Here is a 17423-nt window from a genome sequence, read left to right as displayed (position 1 = left end):
TCTTTTTTTTTTTTTTTAAGTGGCTGCTAAGGAGACTGACTTACAGCCTTCTGGCATATCCCTGGTCTGTGAAATAAGTGACTAGTCTCTGAAATGCCAACAACTGACATCCCCACAGCAGTCAGGGAAACTCTCATTCATACTGACCCTGGTTGACTGTGGTCCAGATGCAGCCAGGGCAGGTTGGAGGTATCTGAAGACTGCCCTTTGTACCCCAAGAGGGCTGCTGGTCACTGGGGCCCTCTCCTGCTGCCCTGGGATAAGGAGGCTCCTAAGAAATGGAAAACCTTAGTAAGGCTCTTACCTCAACAAGGCCTCCAGTGCCAAGGATTCCTGAGGGGCCAGGCTGTGGCTGCTTTCCCTGGAGGCCTCTTGAGATGCGGGTTGAGTCAGGCCTCGCTGCCTGTCACCAGGAAAGAACACAGGAGCTGTGCAGCAGGTGGTGCTTATAGCCTAAGGGTCAGGACAGCAGGTCTGGGCATGGGCTCTGAAGAGCTGGTCCTGGAAGCCGCTCCCAATTTCTGGCAACTACAGAGTGGAGCCGCCATTGAGGTCAGGCAGTTACTGGACCCTTAACTCCATCTCCCAGGTTTTTCAACATTTGGTCCTGGGAACACTTGCATCAGAACAGGAAGTCAGGGTGGAGGTATCACATGTAGACTCCCTGGTCCCAGGCCTTAGGTCTTGGATTAAGGTTTGACACTAGGGTTAGGATCAGCATCATTAAGCATACTTATGTAGAGCTACCAAAAGTTGGCTTTGACCTCTAAGAACTGAGAGGCAGACTGAGATCCCCAAAGTAGCTCTGACTAGAAGGGCTCCAGCAGAGGTCACTGCTGACAAATCCCCGCCACCCATCAGTTCAGAAGCAAAATGTCAAGAACCAAGTTGGAGGGCAGGGAGCAGCACCCTTCCTGAGAAACCCACCACCATGAAGAAAAGGACAAGAGTTTCAGAGGAATACCACCAGCCCCCCAATTGCCCAGAAAAGGCTTGGCAGCTTGACAATTAACCTTGGTGATGGTAATCACAATGGCCACCATGCTAAACTCACACAGTTCATTCAATCCTCAGCTCAGAGGCAGATGAGGGAGCCCAGTTTACAGAGGTTAACAGCCCAGTTCCTAACCTGAAGCTGAGTGAGAGAGCTGGGTCTAATTCCAAACCTATGCTGGGAACAATCTGAAGAGAATGGGGGATGACAAGTATCAGTTAAACATCTTCATATTGACTGTGTGGCTTCAGGCACCAGAAGGCACCCAGGAGGTCATCCTTTATCAAACTCATCAATCAGCAAGCCAGTGGGATAGCCGCAGGTCTGGGCAGCCCAGCTTTGCCCCTGAGGCTCTAGACACTCATCAGGTTGTGAGAACAAGTGATAGCGGCAGTGCCAGATGAAATCTTCTCTTCAGACCAAATGCTTCCCAGTCTTTGGTGCAGATTAAGTATTTTCAATCCTGTTAGATGTTCTAAAAATGTAGCTTCAGGTTCAGGTAACTCTTCCAGTCTTCTTCAGGCACCACACTGAACCCCCCTTGAATGGAAATATTCGAAGAGCAGGTGGGATGGAGGGGGGTGTGTCTCACAGATGCAGTCTGGGCATTGCTGGAAGGGGCAAGTCAGACTGGCCTAGGACTCCCAGCAGAGCTGAGAGGGCCAGCCTAGGAAGGAGGAAAACGATGGATGGTCGGGCGGGGAGACAGCATAATGGTTATGCAAACAGACTTTCATGGCTGAGGCTCCTAAATCCCAGGTCAATCCTCCACACCACCATAAGCCAGAGCTGAGCAGTGCTCTGGTGTTTCTCTCTCTGAATCTCTCTCAAAATTAAAATATAGTATTAAAAAGAAAAAAAGAAAATGATGGCCACACACAGGACTTGACCTCCAACTTTAGACAGTTTAGAATTTTTTTTTGGGGGGGGGGAGTCGGGCGGTAGTGCAGCAGGTTAAGCGCACGTGGCACAAAGCGTAGGGACTGGCGTAAGGATCGTGGTTTGAGCCCCCGGCTCCCCACCTGTAGGGAAGTCACTTCACAAGCGATAAGGCAGGTGTCTATCTTTCTCTCTCCCCTCTCTGTCTTCCCCTCCTCTCTCCATTTCTCTCTGTCCTATCCAACAACAATGACATGAACAATAACTACAGCAATAAAAAACAGTAAGGGCAACAAAAGGGAATAAGTAAATAAATATAAAAATCTTTTTTTTTTTTTTTTGCCTTCAGGGATACTGCTGGGGCTCAGTGCCTGCACTGAGTGGATTTCACTGCTCCTGGAGTCCATTTTTTCCCATTTTGTTGCCCTTATTATTATTGCTGTTGCTGTTGCTGGATAGGACAGAGAAATGGAGAGGAGGGGAAGACAAAGAAGTGGAGAGAGAGACACCTGCAGCCATGCTTCAGCACTTGTGAAGTAGCCCCCCTGCAGGTGGGGTAAACCGAGATCTTTATGCCAGTCCTTGTGCTTTGTGTCATGTGAACTTAACCCACACTGCACTGCCACCCGGCCGCCGACACTTTGGAGATCTTAACTGTAGAACCTGATATGCAAAACAGGAAACTCAAGGCTAAGACTCCATCCAAAGTCAGGTTTTGCCTTTTCTCTGAATACAGTGACTGGTGATCACTACTCAAGAGGTGAAAGCTGAGGAGGAAGCACCAGAGGTGGCACTTGGAGTGAGTACTAAGGTCAATGAGCAGTATTTTCCTCAGGCTGCCTATTCACTTACTTCAACAAAATGCAGGCAAGGTTCTTTGGAAACAGTCCCAAATGATGTTGTCCAGGCTTTGATAGGCACTTTAAGCTTAATTTTTTTTGCTCATCTAAAGTTGAAGTTACAAACATTAAAACACAACTACTATATAGCTCCATTGTTTTTACATTTTAGGGTAGGATGTTCTAATTGCATCAAATTCACATTTTTGTACCAACTTTGAAATTAATCAGCATTCGGAACTATCTGGATCACTCCTCCAAAGTTAACTGTGTAAGAGAAAAAAAAATAAGAAGGAAGAAAGAAAGGAATAAAAGCAGCCTGGGAGGTGGCACAGTAGCTAAGGCTCTTGACCTGCAAGCATGAGGTCTTCATTTTGATTTCTGCCATTTTACGTGCCAGAGTGATACTCTGGTTTTCTCTCCTCTTCGTTAATTGATAAGTCTAGGAAGAAAGGGAGGGAGAGAGAGGAGAAGAAAATAGAAAAATAAATAAAATAAAAAGGAGGAAGGAAAAGGAGGTAGGTAAAGTGGATAAACAGTCCCAACCTCAGTGCCCCTTATTGAGCCAGGCAGAATCAATCTAAAATTTATTCACTTTCCTTTGGGAATTTACCAACTGAAAATGTAAGTGGAGGAATCAGCTAAGCCTTATTTGTGGTTCCCAATCCTCCAGGCTCCAAAAACTGTGGAGAAAAAAAGGAAAAAAAATAGTCTATTTATGGCAAATAATTCTGGCGTTGAATCAGTGCATTATGAATAAGAGTCAAAAAAAAGGTAAGAATTTATCAAGGGTTTCCATTCTAATCAACTCCACACCACTTCACTGTGCAAGTTTTATTAATTACCCCCAAGTGCACCTGTTCATGCTCTACCTGTTTCTCATATCCAGCTCAGGCTCAAAGGCAAGTTACCAGATTAGCAATTAGGAAAATCATTCTGCAAAATAGCAAGTGTCACCTTAAGGCATTACTAACAGTGCAGAAGGAAGCAAAGATACATGGGAAGTTTGAACAGGCCCGGACAAGGTTCCTAAAAACAGGAAGCCTTCTCTGAAATGGCTGGCCTGTACTGCTGTCCGACTTGAGAGGCAACACTTTCCCTCTGGGTGGTAGATCACTCCTTTAAATCCATCCACAAACAAACAAACAAACAAGTCTATTCCTCAAGCTTTAAGGTTTAGAAATCAGTTATATATAGACACAAAGCAAAAACACTGTCCCAGAAGCACTAATGTGTCTGCAGGTCTCCCAGGGTGTCTGCGTGGAGCAGGGGACGATGGAGATATATGGAAGGCTGGTCAAGCTCAGTTTTAAAAAAATGAACTCACTACTAAAAAGAGTAGAAAGCCCTGCTGCAATCACATGCTGAATCACTGTCCTCCCAGTGAGCAGGCTCCTACGGTTCCTTCAGTCCACAGGAGTACTCAGAACAGGGCAGGCCAGTGTGGCCACGGAGCTGCGCCTGCCTCACTGCATGCCGAACCACTGCTCCTGGTCAGCCCACTGGGCCGCCTCACTGTCGCTGCCCTCCAGGTCCCCTTCTTCCCCACTCCCTTCCATGTCGTCCACATCCTCCTCCTGAGTGGCATCCGTAGGACTCTCCTCCTTCTCCATCTTCTGCATCCCCTCTAGAGACTTCTGGTCATTGGGGTCCAAACTAGGGGACAACAAAACAAAGGAGAGGCCTGAATCTCTGATTTGCTTCTTGATGGCTGATGTGTCATCTCTCTGGTGAGGCAGTGAAACGACAACCCAGTCACAGAGACACTGCTAATGCCCCGGCCTCGCCAAACCCCTCTGTGTCCATAGGTTGGTTGAGGAATTCCACTGCTAGAAGTAAAATATCTTCTCCTAATTTTTAGAATTCAAGTTTTTTTTCCTTTTTTTTTTTTTATTGCCACTAGAAATTACCATTGGGGCTTGGTCCCAGCACTATGAATCTACCACTCCTGGTGGCCATTTTTTCTTTTATTTGATAGGACAGAGAAATTGAGGGGGATAGAGAGAGACAGACACCTGTAGTACTTGCTTTACTGCTCATGAAGCATACCCCCTGCAGATGGGAATTGGTGGCTTGAACCTGGGTCCTTACACATGGTAACACGTGTACTCAGCCGAGTATACCACCACCTGAGCCCTCTCCATGTACTTCTCATACCTTTTCATATTTAGTACCCTAGCAATCTGCTAGAAGCTACTAGACACAAATGAGCACAACACAAATGAAAAGGAGTGAACATCCACTATTAGAAAATTTCAAATATAATCTAAGTGTTGGGTTTTCAATCTATAGGATAAAGACAAAAAAAAAAAATCACACTCTGAATAAAACTGATCCATGTTCTTATGATACAGCCAAACACACTAGCATTTCAGCATTCAACCAAAACATCATGAGACCAATTTATAACTCCTAGACTAGACCTGACCCCGAAGACGTCCAACGCTGAAAGTCACCCATGTGTCTATACCACAGTTCAGAGGATCTAGAGCATTTATTTATTTGGCTCCTAAGCAATCTTTACTCTTGCTTTTGGACTCCCACATAGACCAGAAGAGTCCGACCTCTAGGAAGTCCCACCTTTAATAAGTCTGTTATTTTCTCATTTGTTTGTGGGTTTCCAAAACACAGGTAAAGCCTATTTTGGAATTCTATTCCTAATTATGTAGCTGTACATTGATTTGTAACATCTGAAACCTTCCATACAGCTCTCACCCACACCCAAGCTCCTACCCTCTGGCCCTCCCACCTTGCCTTGCCTTCTGGAGACTGCTATGTAAGCACTTAGCATGTTTCAAGTCTGAAACTGAGAGTTCCCAAAATCATAGCACCCCCAGTGGTTACTGAGATGCCAGGCTCATGAGAGTTACTCAACTGCTTAACATGTAAATGAATATCAACTTACTTACTTAAAGAGGCTTTCATAATAATCTTACACACAGACAACCTTCAAAGAAACCACTTCTGTACCAGACAGTAAGAGAGCCACTATTTAATATTTACTATATACAAGGCACAGTACTAAGAAGTTTACATGGAATAATAATTTAATCCTCATTTCATCATTTAGTACCTAATTATATGGATATAGACAAAAATCTCTTAGCAACTTGCCGAAGATAACAGGCAGTAATATTCAAATTTTAGAGCTGAAGTTCTTAATCACTACAGTAGACAGAAACATGGGAAAGTACTTAAAGTGCTTTGATTTGAAAAGGCAGAATATAAAACATATACTACAGGGATTCAGGCTGTAGCGCAGCGGGTTAAGCACACGTGGCGCAAAGCACAAGGACCTGCCTAAGGATCCCGGTTCAAGCCCTGCTCCCCACCTGCAGGGGAGTTGCTTCACAAGCAGTGAAGCAGGTCTGCAGGTGTCTTTCTCTCCCTGTCTGTCTTCCCCCTCCTCTCTCCATTTCTCTCTGTCCTATCCAACAATGATGACAATAATAACTACAACAATAAAACAACAAGGGCAACAAAAGGGAATAAATAAATAATAATAAAATAAATATTTCAAAAAAACATATACTACATATATAACCCTAAAAATATGTGTATATGTTGGCATGGACAGAAAGATGATGTACACACACACACATACAAAAGAAAAACATGTTATAGTTGTTTTGTATAGTCTGTGAGTCAAACAGTTCTTTAATGTCAATAAACTTCAAGGAAAAAATTAAGTAATGAATTCACAAATAACTTTCACTACTAATACTGATTTCAACCATGAGCACAAGTGTGTGTGTGTGTGTGTGTGTGTGTGTGTGTGTGTGTGTGTGTATGTGTGTGTTCCAGAGCCCCTGCTTCCTTTACCCCTCACTACCTCCCGCCATGGGAAGCTAGATGCCTACCTTAGTGCTATACTATACTGGTCCATTGCTTCCTGATACTCATTGACAGCTACAAGGAAATCACCTAAGATCCGATGCAGGACACAGTCACTCTGGTTAGCTAGTGCATTCCTCAGCAAAGCAATTCCATCTTCATATTTCTGTTCTCTACCTAAAAAGAAAAATACTTTCATTTTTCTACTTACACATTTGAAAATATTACCCTATCATCTACAGCCAAACTACTGTGCCTTCTCGTCTAAAAATACTACTGTATCAAGTTATATACACAAATTCTCAATAGTGATGATCTACTACTTGTAGATGTCCTCAAGAGAATGTTGTGCAGCAAGAAGTGAAAAACTCATCTGAACTCCTATCCAATCAGGAAATCTGTAGTTTGAGTTCTCAATTGTGTGTGCGTTCATGTGTGTGTGTCTGCACCATGGCCTCATGCATGTACAGTTCCACCACTCTGTGTATGACGCCTCCATGTGATGTGGGGCCCCTGTAAATATACACCCTACTGGTTGAGGTGTCTTCTTTCCCTTTTTTTTTTAAAAGGAAATTCTTTATATATATACATATATATATATTATTTTTAATTATTTTTATTTATTTATTGGATAGACATAGCCAGAAATCAAAAGGGAAGGGTGATAGAGAGGGAGACAGAGAGATACCTGCAGCACTGCTTCACCGCTTGCAAAGCTTTTCCCCTGCAGGTGGGTTCAGGGGCTCGAACCTGGGTCCTTATGCATAGTAACATGCACTCAACCAGGTGCACCACCACCCAGCCCTCTTCTGCCCCTTCCTAATTAATATATATATACACAGATATTTGAGTATTGACAGAGAGGCAGAGAGGGAAAGAGACACCTGCAGCACTACTTCACCACTCATGAAGCTACCCCTCATTTTTAAAAATTTATTTATTAATGAGAAGGCTAGGAAGGGGGAGGGAGAGATGGGGGAGAAAGGGGAAGAGGGAGAGAGAGAGAAAGAAAGAGGGAAGGAGGGAGGGAGGGAGAGAGAAAGAAAGAAAATTAGACATCACTCTGGTACATGTGTTGCCTGGGATAGAACTCAGGACCTCATGCTTGAGAGTCCAACACTTCACTACACCACCTCCTGGACCACAGAAACTTCCCCTTATAGTTGTAGACCAGGGTCCTTGAGCACTGTCATTTGTGTGCTTCTACTGGGTATACCACACTGGGTGCCCATGGCCCCACCCTGCTAATTAAAAAAACAAAAGTTATATAAAACAAAAAAGTTATATAAAAACAAAAGTTAAATAAAAAGTTAAAATGCCTAGGTGAGGGGGGGGTAGATAGCATAATGGTTATGCAAACAGACTCATGCTTGAGGTTTAATAGTCCCATGTTCAGTCCCCTGTACCACCGTAAGCCAGAGCTGGGCAGTGCTCTGGACAAAAAAAAAGTCAAAATACCCAAATCTAAGTTTCCCACAAGTGAAACTACAAAATAAAAGCTAAAAAGGGTAGTTTTAAGAGAATGCACCAAGAAAAGTCAAAGCAATTCAGACTAGTTCAGGACAACTAAAACTAGATCAAAATGAGCTAAAAAGATTATTATTCACTGAGTGTAGTTGGCTTGAACCAATCCAAGCAGGTTTAAGCCAGATACATTTGTTTATGCTAAATACATACCAATTCCAGTGGACTCAGATTTACTACAAAAGGAACACATCTATCTGGTTAGTTGTAATTAGCTGAAGTTAGATACAGCTCCACTAAGATCAGGTTTATGTAAAGGGAAGTAAATCAGACACTTACTAAGCAGTTCAGCTTTTTTCACCACAGCTTTAATGTAATCAGGCCTTTGAGTCAAGGCTTTATCTAATAAAGTTTTAGCTTTCTCTTGTGTCACTGGGTCTTCCAGACAAACAGTAGCCAACAGAGTAAGGGTCTGTGCATTTGCTCCTAGAGTTTTGTAAACATTGTTAGCCATTACCATTGCTTCACGAATGCTGTTGGAGGCCAAGTAACATTCAATGAGACCTGGGGGAAAAAAAAAGTTCAACTACATTACCATTCCAAGTAACACTTCCATTCTGATAGCCTTTCAAATCACAAACCTTCAGTTTCAGAAAAAGGGTACACAAGGGGAAAACTTTGATGGTGAGATTAGACTAAAGGATATGTCGATAGAATAGCTAAGTGTTCTTTCTCCAAATATTTGATGAATGTGGAAAAAGCCTGCATTGCAAAGGCACCTTCTTCAGTTAGTTGAAGGAAACAAACATGCAAAAGTAACCCAAAGCAGGCTCAGTTGTTGAGAGAACAAACGTGATACTAATTCTTAGTTGAAATAGAGATGTTTCCAACAAAAACCTAAGCTCTCACAGCTCCACAAGCTGTTAATTTCCAGATGTGTTCAGTCATCTTTAATTCTAGGCTTCAGGAGTGGAGCTCCTACAATTCAAAATCTATGTCCAGTTCTACAAACTAAAGGACTTAAGAAAACAACCCAAGGAAAAGGAAAACCTTTCATTTCAGAACAGAAAAGTTATCTCAAAAGGCATTTGCCAAGGGTTTCTCTAAGCTTGATGCAAAGTGCTTCAATCAGATGGACTGATTCAATCAGATGAATATATTGAGACTAGCAGTTTGTCTCCTTTTATACTCACAAGATGTCCTATGGGGACACTTCAAGTAGAGTCAATTTTCAACTTCTCATGCCAAGAAGTTAAGAACAGAGGAAGTGCTTTTTGGCACAAAGAACTCATCAAAACAGAGAAACAGCTTAAACCCCAAACCCACACAATCGTTAGCAGATTTTCTCTGCATACTCCGCCTCCCTAACAGCATTTATAACATTTGTGCACTTTCTACCACACACTATGGTTACTTAACTAGAAATTACCTCTTTTAAAAAATATATATATTTATTTATTCCCCTTTTGTTGCCCTTGTTTTATTGTCGTAATTATTATTGTTGTTACTGATGTCATTGCTGGATAGGACAGATAGAAATGGAAAGAGGAGGGGAAGACAGAGAGGGGGAGAGAAAGATAGACACCTGCAGACCTGCTTTACCGCCTGTGAAGCAACTCCCCTACAGGTGGGGAGATGGGGGCTCGAACTGGGATCCTTATGCCAGTCCTTATGCTTCACACCAAGTGTGCTTAACCTGCTGCACCACCTCCCAACTCCCAAAATTACCTAACTCTTAAGGGCAATGTGCTGGTCCAGGGATATGCTCCTTTGCAACCATTAACTAACTGCTTTACTTCCCTGCCAAAGCCTCACTGGAACTTAGAAGGAAGTATTTCATTAGTCCAGGCTCTCCATCAGTAAAGAAGTCCCTCTGGAGGCTGCAAAAAATACCAGACAGACTAAGCAGAGTCACCCTGATCCAAATCTCCAAAGAGCAGCTTGAGTGAAGATAGCCTGTAATGGCCAACTGGGAAGCATCTTCTGCCCCCAACCTAACCATCCTTGTACCTAAGCACTGTGGTTATGGAGTTATTCAGCTGCATTCCTGGGCTCCTTGAAACAAGCACATATTACAATGAACTTAGTGTAATAAAAGCATCTGGGAAGCTAGGGAGTTTATTTTAGGATCATAAATTTAGTCTGAAAAGCTTGGTTTGCTGGGACTTAAGGACAAATCCATAACGGGTATAGCTATCTAGCTATAAAAGCAGATTTGTTCCATACCCCAACTTCCAAATTTTATTTCTCAAATTTGAATTCATCTTCCTGTTAAGAGAAAATCAGTTCTAGACTACTGGGTTTATTTTTAAATTCTTATAAAAATATGCTTTGGAGGAACTGCATCTTGTAAGATCTATTTTAATGTCTCTGACTGAATCACCAACTGTTGCTGAAGCAGGCCTGGCTTCTCTGAACTCCTAGGGTCAGTTCACATGAACTTAAAACATTACTTAAGAAAATAAAGTTTGGCCCTGACTGTGCCCATTCTGAAGGTCACAAAGCATCGATAAGTTCCCACAACCAACACTGTCATACAGATACGTATTACCTTGTAAATATTATCTCTAGTCCAAGGTAAGGACAACTATATATATATATGACATGGGCCACTTAAAAAAAAAAAAAGTGGAGGGTTCTGGGGGTAGAGACACACAACACAGTATACAAAAGCAAGAAAAATGGAATGAGAAAAGTGGATTCTGAAAGCATGGACTGAAAAATTCAGTGAAAGTCTTAAATGAATGTTAAAAGCCTAATGTACTACAATTTTGTTAATGTCTCCTTTTTTAAATAAACAAATTAAATTTTTAAAAAAGCCTAATGTAATGGTTCTCAAATTTGTCTGAACACCAGCACTACCTGGAATTAAAAAAAAAAAATACTGATGCAATAAAAAAAGAAAAGGAAAGGGGGCCAGGTGGTGGCACACCTGGTTGGACGCACATGTTACACTGCACAAGGACCCTGGTTCAAGCCCCCGGTCCCCACCTACAGGGGGAAAGCTTCACAAGTGGAGAAGCAGTGCTGCAGGTATCTATCTTTCTCCCTATCTTTCTCTTTCTCTCAATTTCTGGCTATCTCTTCCCAATAAATAAAGGTCACTTAAAAAATAAAAAAAGAAAAAAGAAAGAAAAAGAAAAATGGCTAGGGAGATAGTGCTATCACAAACATAACAGATTCTTAAGCCTGAGACTTGGAAAGTCTCAGGTTCAGGTTCAATCCCAAGCACTATCATAAGCCAGAGTTGAGTAGTTATCTGGCAAAATAAATAAATGCATCTATTTTACTGATACCCATCCTTTTTTTAAAAAAATTATTTTCCTGTTATCTTTGGGGCCTCACAAAGGGAGGAATGAAACACAACACCAAAGAAAATTTCAATGTGCTGGAGTCCAAGATCAAACCCGGGTTGAGGACATGGCAAAGCAGTAAGCTTTTCAAGTGAGCTATTTCACTGGAGCAATATACATTTGCTTATCTCATTTTATATATGTTTCACACTGAGAGAAGCCAGAGCCCCCTGGTACATGTAATGCAGAGACTTGAATCAAGAGCCTCAAGTATCTGAATCTTGAATTCTACCAGCTGGGCCATTTCTCTGGCTGCAGATGTCCATCCTCTTACCCCATATATTCTGATTTAAACAGTTATTAGAGTTATGGCCCAAGATGTGGCACAGTGGATAGATAATGCATTAAGACTCTCAAACATGAGTTCTTGAGTTTGATCCCTGATCATATGTGGCAGAGTGATGATTTGGTTTACTCTCTCTTCCCTTTCATCAATCAATAAATTAAACAGTGTTGGAGTAATCTAGCATCAAGATTTTTTTTTTTTTTTTTTTGTCTCCACGGTTATCGATTGGGCTCGGTGCCTGCACTATGAATCCACTGCTCCTAGAGGCTATTTTTTCCCTTTTGTTGCCCTTGTTGTTTATCATTGTTATTTTACTGTTGTTAGATAAGAGAGAAATTGAGAGAGGAAGGGAAGAGGAAGAATTGAGAGAGGGGGAGAGAAAAATAGACACCTGCAGACCTACTTCACCCCTTGTGAAGCTACCCACTGCAGCTAGGGAGCAGGGGCCTCGAACCGGGGTCCTTAAGCCAGTCCTTGCACTTCAAGTCATGTGTGATTAACCCACTGAGCCACCACCACCCAGCACCCGGCATCAAGATTTTTACAAAACCCCCCCACCCCAAGACTCTAAATGTACAGCAAAGTCTGGGAGCTGCAGGTCTAAAGTTCCCACCAGAGTACTTGTCAACACACTTAAAGATTCATATTATTTTGACTATATTTTTTTATCTTACCTTCATAACAATCTAAGCGACAAGGTGCAAGCCGTATAGCCTCTCGAAAGTGGATTATTGCTTCTTGAACTCTGCCCATGTTCCTTAGCGCTGCTCCCTTAAGTAGCAAAGCCTGAACACTATTACTATTCAGCTGAATGGCCTTAGCTCCTAAATAGAGAGCCCGAGAGTATCGTTTGCTATAGAAACTATGACACCTGGAGAAAAACAAAACCAAATGTTATTTGAGGAAATGCTAATGAAACTTTACCCAAAATTCAAATGTCCTTTACGTGATCTTTATTACAAACCACACAAACAGCTTTTTTTTTTTTTTTTCTGCCACCAGGTTATCACTGGGAACTGGTGCCCTTCCCAATGACTCCACCATTCTCAGTGGTCATTTTTTTTCTTGCCTCCAGGGTTATTGCTGGGGCTCAGTGCCTACACCATGAATCCACTGCTCCTGGAGGCCATTTTCCCCCCTTTTGTTGCCCTTGTTGCCTTAGCATTATCACCATTATTATTGATGTCGTTGTTGGATAGGACAGAGAGAAATCGAGAGAGATAGGGAGACAGAGAGGGGGAGAGAAAGATAGACACCTGCAGACTTGCTTCACCGTTCGTGAAGCGACTCCCCTGCAGGTGGGGAGAAGGGGGCTCGAACCGGGATCCTTCCGAAGGTCCCTGCGCTCTGTGCCATGTGCACTTAAACCACTGCACTACCGCCCGACTCCCTTTTTTCTTTCCTTTATTCTGATATAAACAGAAAAAGAGAGGGAGGGAGGGGAAGAGAGAGGAAAACACCTGCAGTACTGCTCCTCTCACAACCCAACCCTGTGAAGCTTTCCCTCTGCAGGTGAGGACTGGGAGCTTGAATATAATAGGTCTTTGTATTTCATAACTTATGTGCTCTACCAGGTCTGGCCCCACAAACATCTTTTATCTAAAAAATTACTAGAAAAAGATATTGAAGTCCCTGGTCCTGGGCAAGGGTAGATAGCATAATGGTTATCCAATGAGATTCTCCTGCCTGAGGCTCCAAAGTCCCAGACTCAATCCCCTACACCACCATAATACAGAGATGAGTAGAGCCCTGGTAAATTAAAAAAAAAAAAGGGGGGGGGCCCAGGTGGTGGTGCACCTGGTTCAGCGCACACATTACAGTGCACAAGGACCCAGGTTCAAGCCCCTGGTCCCCATCTGCAGGAAGGAAACTTTGAATGCTGAAGTAGGGCTGCAGGTGTCTCTCTATCCCTCCTTTGCCTCTCAATTTCTCCTATCAGATAAAATAAAGTTAAAAAGAAAAAAAAAGAAAAAAACAGGACTTCATATAAGAAATCCATGGTCCTCACCTGCAGTGGGGAAGCTTTATAAGCAGTGAAGCAGTGCTACAGGTCTCTTATCTCTTTATCTCCTCTACCCTCTCAACTTCTATTTATATCCAAAATAAATAAAATCATATATATGTTAAAAGCATGAGATGGGCCGAGACCAGAGTCTCGCCGGGCATGGCGTTGCATGGAGAGCAGCCGCTGGCCTATTTGCTGGCCAGGGCCCCGTGGCCAGGCCGGTCTCCGGGCCAGGGCCAGGTGGGCGGGACGGACAGATGGACAGGCAGGCGCCCCTGGGCCGGGCTGTGACTGATGGCGCCGCCCCGCAGAAAAAAAAAAAAAAAAAGCATGAGACGCCAAGTTCAATTTCTGGCATCACAAGTGCCACAGAGCTACTCTGGTTTTCTCTTGATATTAATAAATAACTCTCAGGGAAAAGAAAAAAAAAGAAAGAAAGAAAGAAAACACCTTCAGGAGAAACCGATTTCTTAAAGAATCTACTAAAATCTGCTGGGGGAAAGGAATTTATAAACATACCCAGAGACTACCCAGGGTTCTGCATGCTGATCAGAAATATTAAAAAGGCGGCATCCAAGGTTCTCCACGTCCTCTAGCCGCCCTTCTCGTGCCAGGAGGTAGCCATACACATCCATTCCTAGAAAGGCAGGGGCTTTTTAAACAAAGCAGCAGTGGTCTTTTATAAAGGAACATAACCATTATCAAAGCTCACACAGAAGCTTGCAGTGTCTGAGCTCTTCCCACTAGCATTCCAGTTTCTTATGATTATATGTATATATATATATATATATATATAATCTTAAAAAATTAAAGAATAAAAAAAAGCATGCAGAGTTAAAGGACCTAGCTTTCAAAGTACCAGTTTGAAAGATTTTTATTTGCAGGAACTATTTGTCCCTATATTCTGTGTCATGGTATTCAATTATCCTAACTCATAACAAGAAAAGGCATCAAATTTAAGTTCTCTTTAAAACATCTAAGCAGTTAGAAGCAAACTTTTAAATTTTTAAATATTTATTCCCTTTTGTTGCCCTTGTTGTTTTATTGTTCTTATTGTTGTTGGATAGGACAAAGAAATGGAGAGGGGGGAGGTAGACAGGAGGGAGAGAAAGATAGACACCTGCAGACCTGCTTCACTGCTTGTGAAGCAATTCCTCTGCAGGTGGGGAGCCGGGGGTCGAACCGGGATCCTTACGCTGGTCCTTGCGCTTTGCACCACCTGCATTTAACCCGCTGCGCTACCACCCAACTCCAAGAAGCACAGTCTTAATATACCAGTTAGTTTTGGAAAAAAGTTGGCCTAGTCTAGGAAAACCATCTAGTTCTTTATGAACTCCAGATCACTTAAGACTGAAAACACATACATACGTACATATATACCTTTGTTTTTGCTCATGTTCTAGAAAAAAAGGCACTATGCTTGTTATCACCCATCTCTTACTATCACACCACTTCATTCTTTCCTGGCCCTTCTGATTTTCAGAAAAATGATTAAGTCAAAATTAAATCCCAGCTTACCACTCCCTACCCCCACACACCAAATCAAGTCTAAGCTTCCAACTACTAAGGTAGGTAGCCAATCTTTCTTCCTTTTTTTTTTTTTTTTTTTCCTTTTTCTTTTGCTACCAGTGTTATAGCTGGGGCTAGATGCCTACATGACAAATCTACCACTCTCAGCAGCCATTATTTCCCTTTTTTATTATTTGATTTGATAGAGAGGGAAGGGAGAGATAGGGAGAGAAACTCACAGCACTGCTTCACTGCTTGTGAAGCTTCCCTCCCACAGGTGAGGACCCATGGCTTGAACCCAGTCCTCATACAAGGGAATGTGTATGTTCAACCTGGTGTGTCAGTGCCTGGCCCCCTAGGCTAGTATTTCTTCTTCTTCTTTTTAATTATTTATTTTCCCTTTTGTTGCCCTTGCTTAATTGTTGTTGTAGTTGTTGTTGTTGTTGATGTCATCATTGTTGAATAGGACAGAGAGAAATGGAGAGGGGAGGGGAAGATAGAGAGGGGGAGAGAAAGAGAGACACCTGCAGACCTGCTTCACCACCTGAGAAGCAACTCCCCTGCAGGTGGGGAGCCAGGGCTCGAACTGGAATCCTTACCCCAGTCCTTGCGCTTTGCGCCATGTGTGTTTAACCCGCTGAGATACTGTCTGACCCCCCCACCCCAGGCTAGTATTCTAAAATACCATTTTTATCACAAATATGAGTAGTTTCAAAAACTCAACTTGTTGGACCTATTTCCTCATCTACAAACTTGTGAAGGTCCCCTCCTGCTCTGATTCATATGACTTAAACAGTCTTGAAACTGTTTATCATGTGGCCTGAGGCTTGATCACCCATACTACATATGCTGGAATAGTACTGTAACCTCTCTCTTGTGAAATAAATTTTTTTAAAGTGACTGGGAGCCAGGTGGTGGTATACCCAGTTGAGCACACATATCACTATGTTCAAGGACCCAGGTTCAAACTCCTGGTTTTCACCTGCAAGGGGGAAATTTCACAAGCTGTGAAGCAATGCTACAGGTGTCTGTCTCTTTCTTTAATTTTATTTATTTATTTATTTATTTATTATTGGATAGAGACAGATAGAAATTGAAGGGAAGGGGGAGACAGAGAGAGAGACAGAGAGATACCTGCAACCCTGCTTCACCACTGGTGAAGCTTTCCCCCTGCAGGTGGGGACCAGGGCCTTGAACCCAGGTCCTTGCACACTGTAATGTGTGCGCTTAACCAGGTGTGCCACTGCCTGGCCTGCCTCTCCCTCTCAATTTTTCTCTGTCCTAGTAAGGGGGAGAAGGGAGTAAGCGCATGTGGCGCAAAACACAAGGACCCGTGTAAGGATCCCGGTTCGAGCCCCAGGCTCCCCACCTGCAGGGGAGTCGCTTCACAAGCAGTGAAGCAGGTCTGCAGGTGTCTATCTTTCCCTCTCCCTCTCTGTCTTCCCCTCCTCTCTCCATTTCTCTCTGTTCTATCCAACAACGAACATCAATAACAACAATCAACATCAATAACAACAATAACCACAACAAGGCTACAACAAGGGCAACAAAAGGGGAAAAAATGGTCTCTAGGAGCAGGTCCTTGTGCTTTGCACTAAAGCACCAATTTATATACCTGAAACTATAAGTTCAATCCTTAGCACTACCTTAAGCCAGAACTGAGCAGTGCTCTAATCCTCTCTCCTCTCATAATAATCTTAAAAACAATAGAAACAATCAAGAAGAATGTTATTGTCAAAAATCATATTTTGTGCCCATTACTCATTGCTTGTCAACCACCAGCCATCTTTTGAATGTTCCTGTAACTATCCTCTTTTTCTTCCTTTCTGAGTTATTGCTGGGGTGCAATGCTGGCACTACGATTCTACTGCTCCTAGCGGCCATTTTCTTTTCTTTTTATTTTACTAAATAGGGCAGAAGGAAACTGAGAGAGGATGGGGAGATAGAGAAAGGGAGAGAAAAAGACACCTGCAGACCTGCTTCACCACTTGTAAAGCGGACCCCCTGCCAAGTGGAGTATGGCGGCTCGAACCCAGGTCCTTGCACTTGGTAATATGGGCACTTCACTGGGTGTGCAACTGCCAGGCCTCCTAGCTGTCTTTAGCTGCAACCTTTCTCTCTCTCTCTCTCTCTCTCTCTTTTTTTTTTTGTTGTTTATTCCTAATTATTTTAATTACATCATCCCTTTTTAAGTATCTGTTTAATTATTTCATTTAACTATACTAAATACAAAGTAAAACTAAACTCCCTAAAAGGATAT

General features: G+C 42.7%; 1 protein-coding gene across 6 annotated transcripts in view; it reads right to left on the bottom strand.

The window, feature by feature from the left end:
• Positions 1-3531: 3531 nt before the first annotated feature.
• The window catches only part of ANAPC7 (anaphase promoting complex subunit 7), a 32948-nt gene continuing 19056 nt past the window's right edge, over positions 3532-17423 (bottom strand). For 2 of the 6 annotated variants that reach the window (XM_060193101.1, XM_060193103.1), the window contains exons 7-11: positions 14174-14306; positions 12324-12520; positions 8350-8574; positions 6573-6723; positions 3532-4368 (exon numbers count right to left, since the gene is read on the bottom strand). In XM_060193101.1, coding sequence (XP_060049084.1) covers positions 4179-4368; positions 6573-6723; positions 8350-8574; positions 12324-12520; positions 14174-14306 — 896 coding nt within the window. In that variant the 3' untranslated portion in view covers positions 3532-4178. The remainder of the gene's footprint in view (positions 4369-6572; positions 6724-8349; positions 8575-12323; positions 12521-14173; positions 14307-17423) is intronic. The other 4 variants (XM_007529109.2, XM_060193102.1, XM_060193104.1 and 1 more) reach the window with 4 other exon arrangements.

The sequence above is a fragment of the Erinaceus europaeus genome, chromosome 6 (assembly GCF_950295315.1).
Source record: "Erinaceus europaeus chromosome 6, mEriEur2.1, whole genome shotgun sequence".
Classification (NCBI taxonomy): Eukaryota; Metazoa; Chordata; class Mammalia; order Eulipotyphla; family Erinaceidae; genus Erinaceus; species Erinaceus europaeus.
The sequence above is the reverse complement of the archived record's forward strand: the minus strand, read 5'-3'. Positions and strand labels throughout refer to the sequence as shown.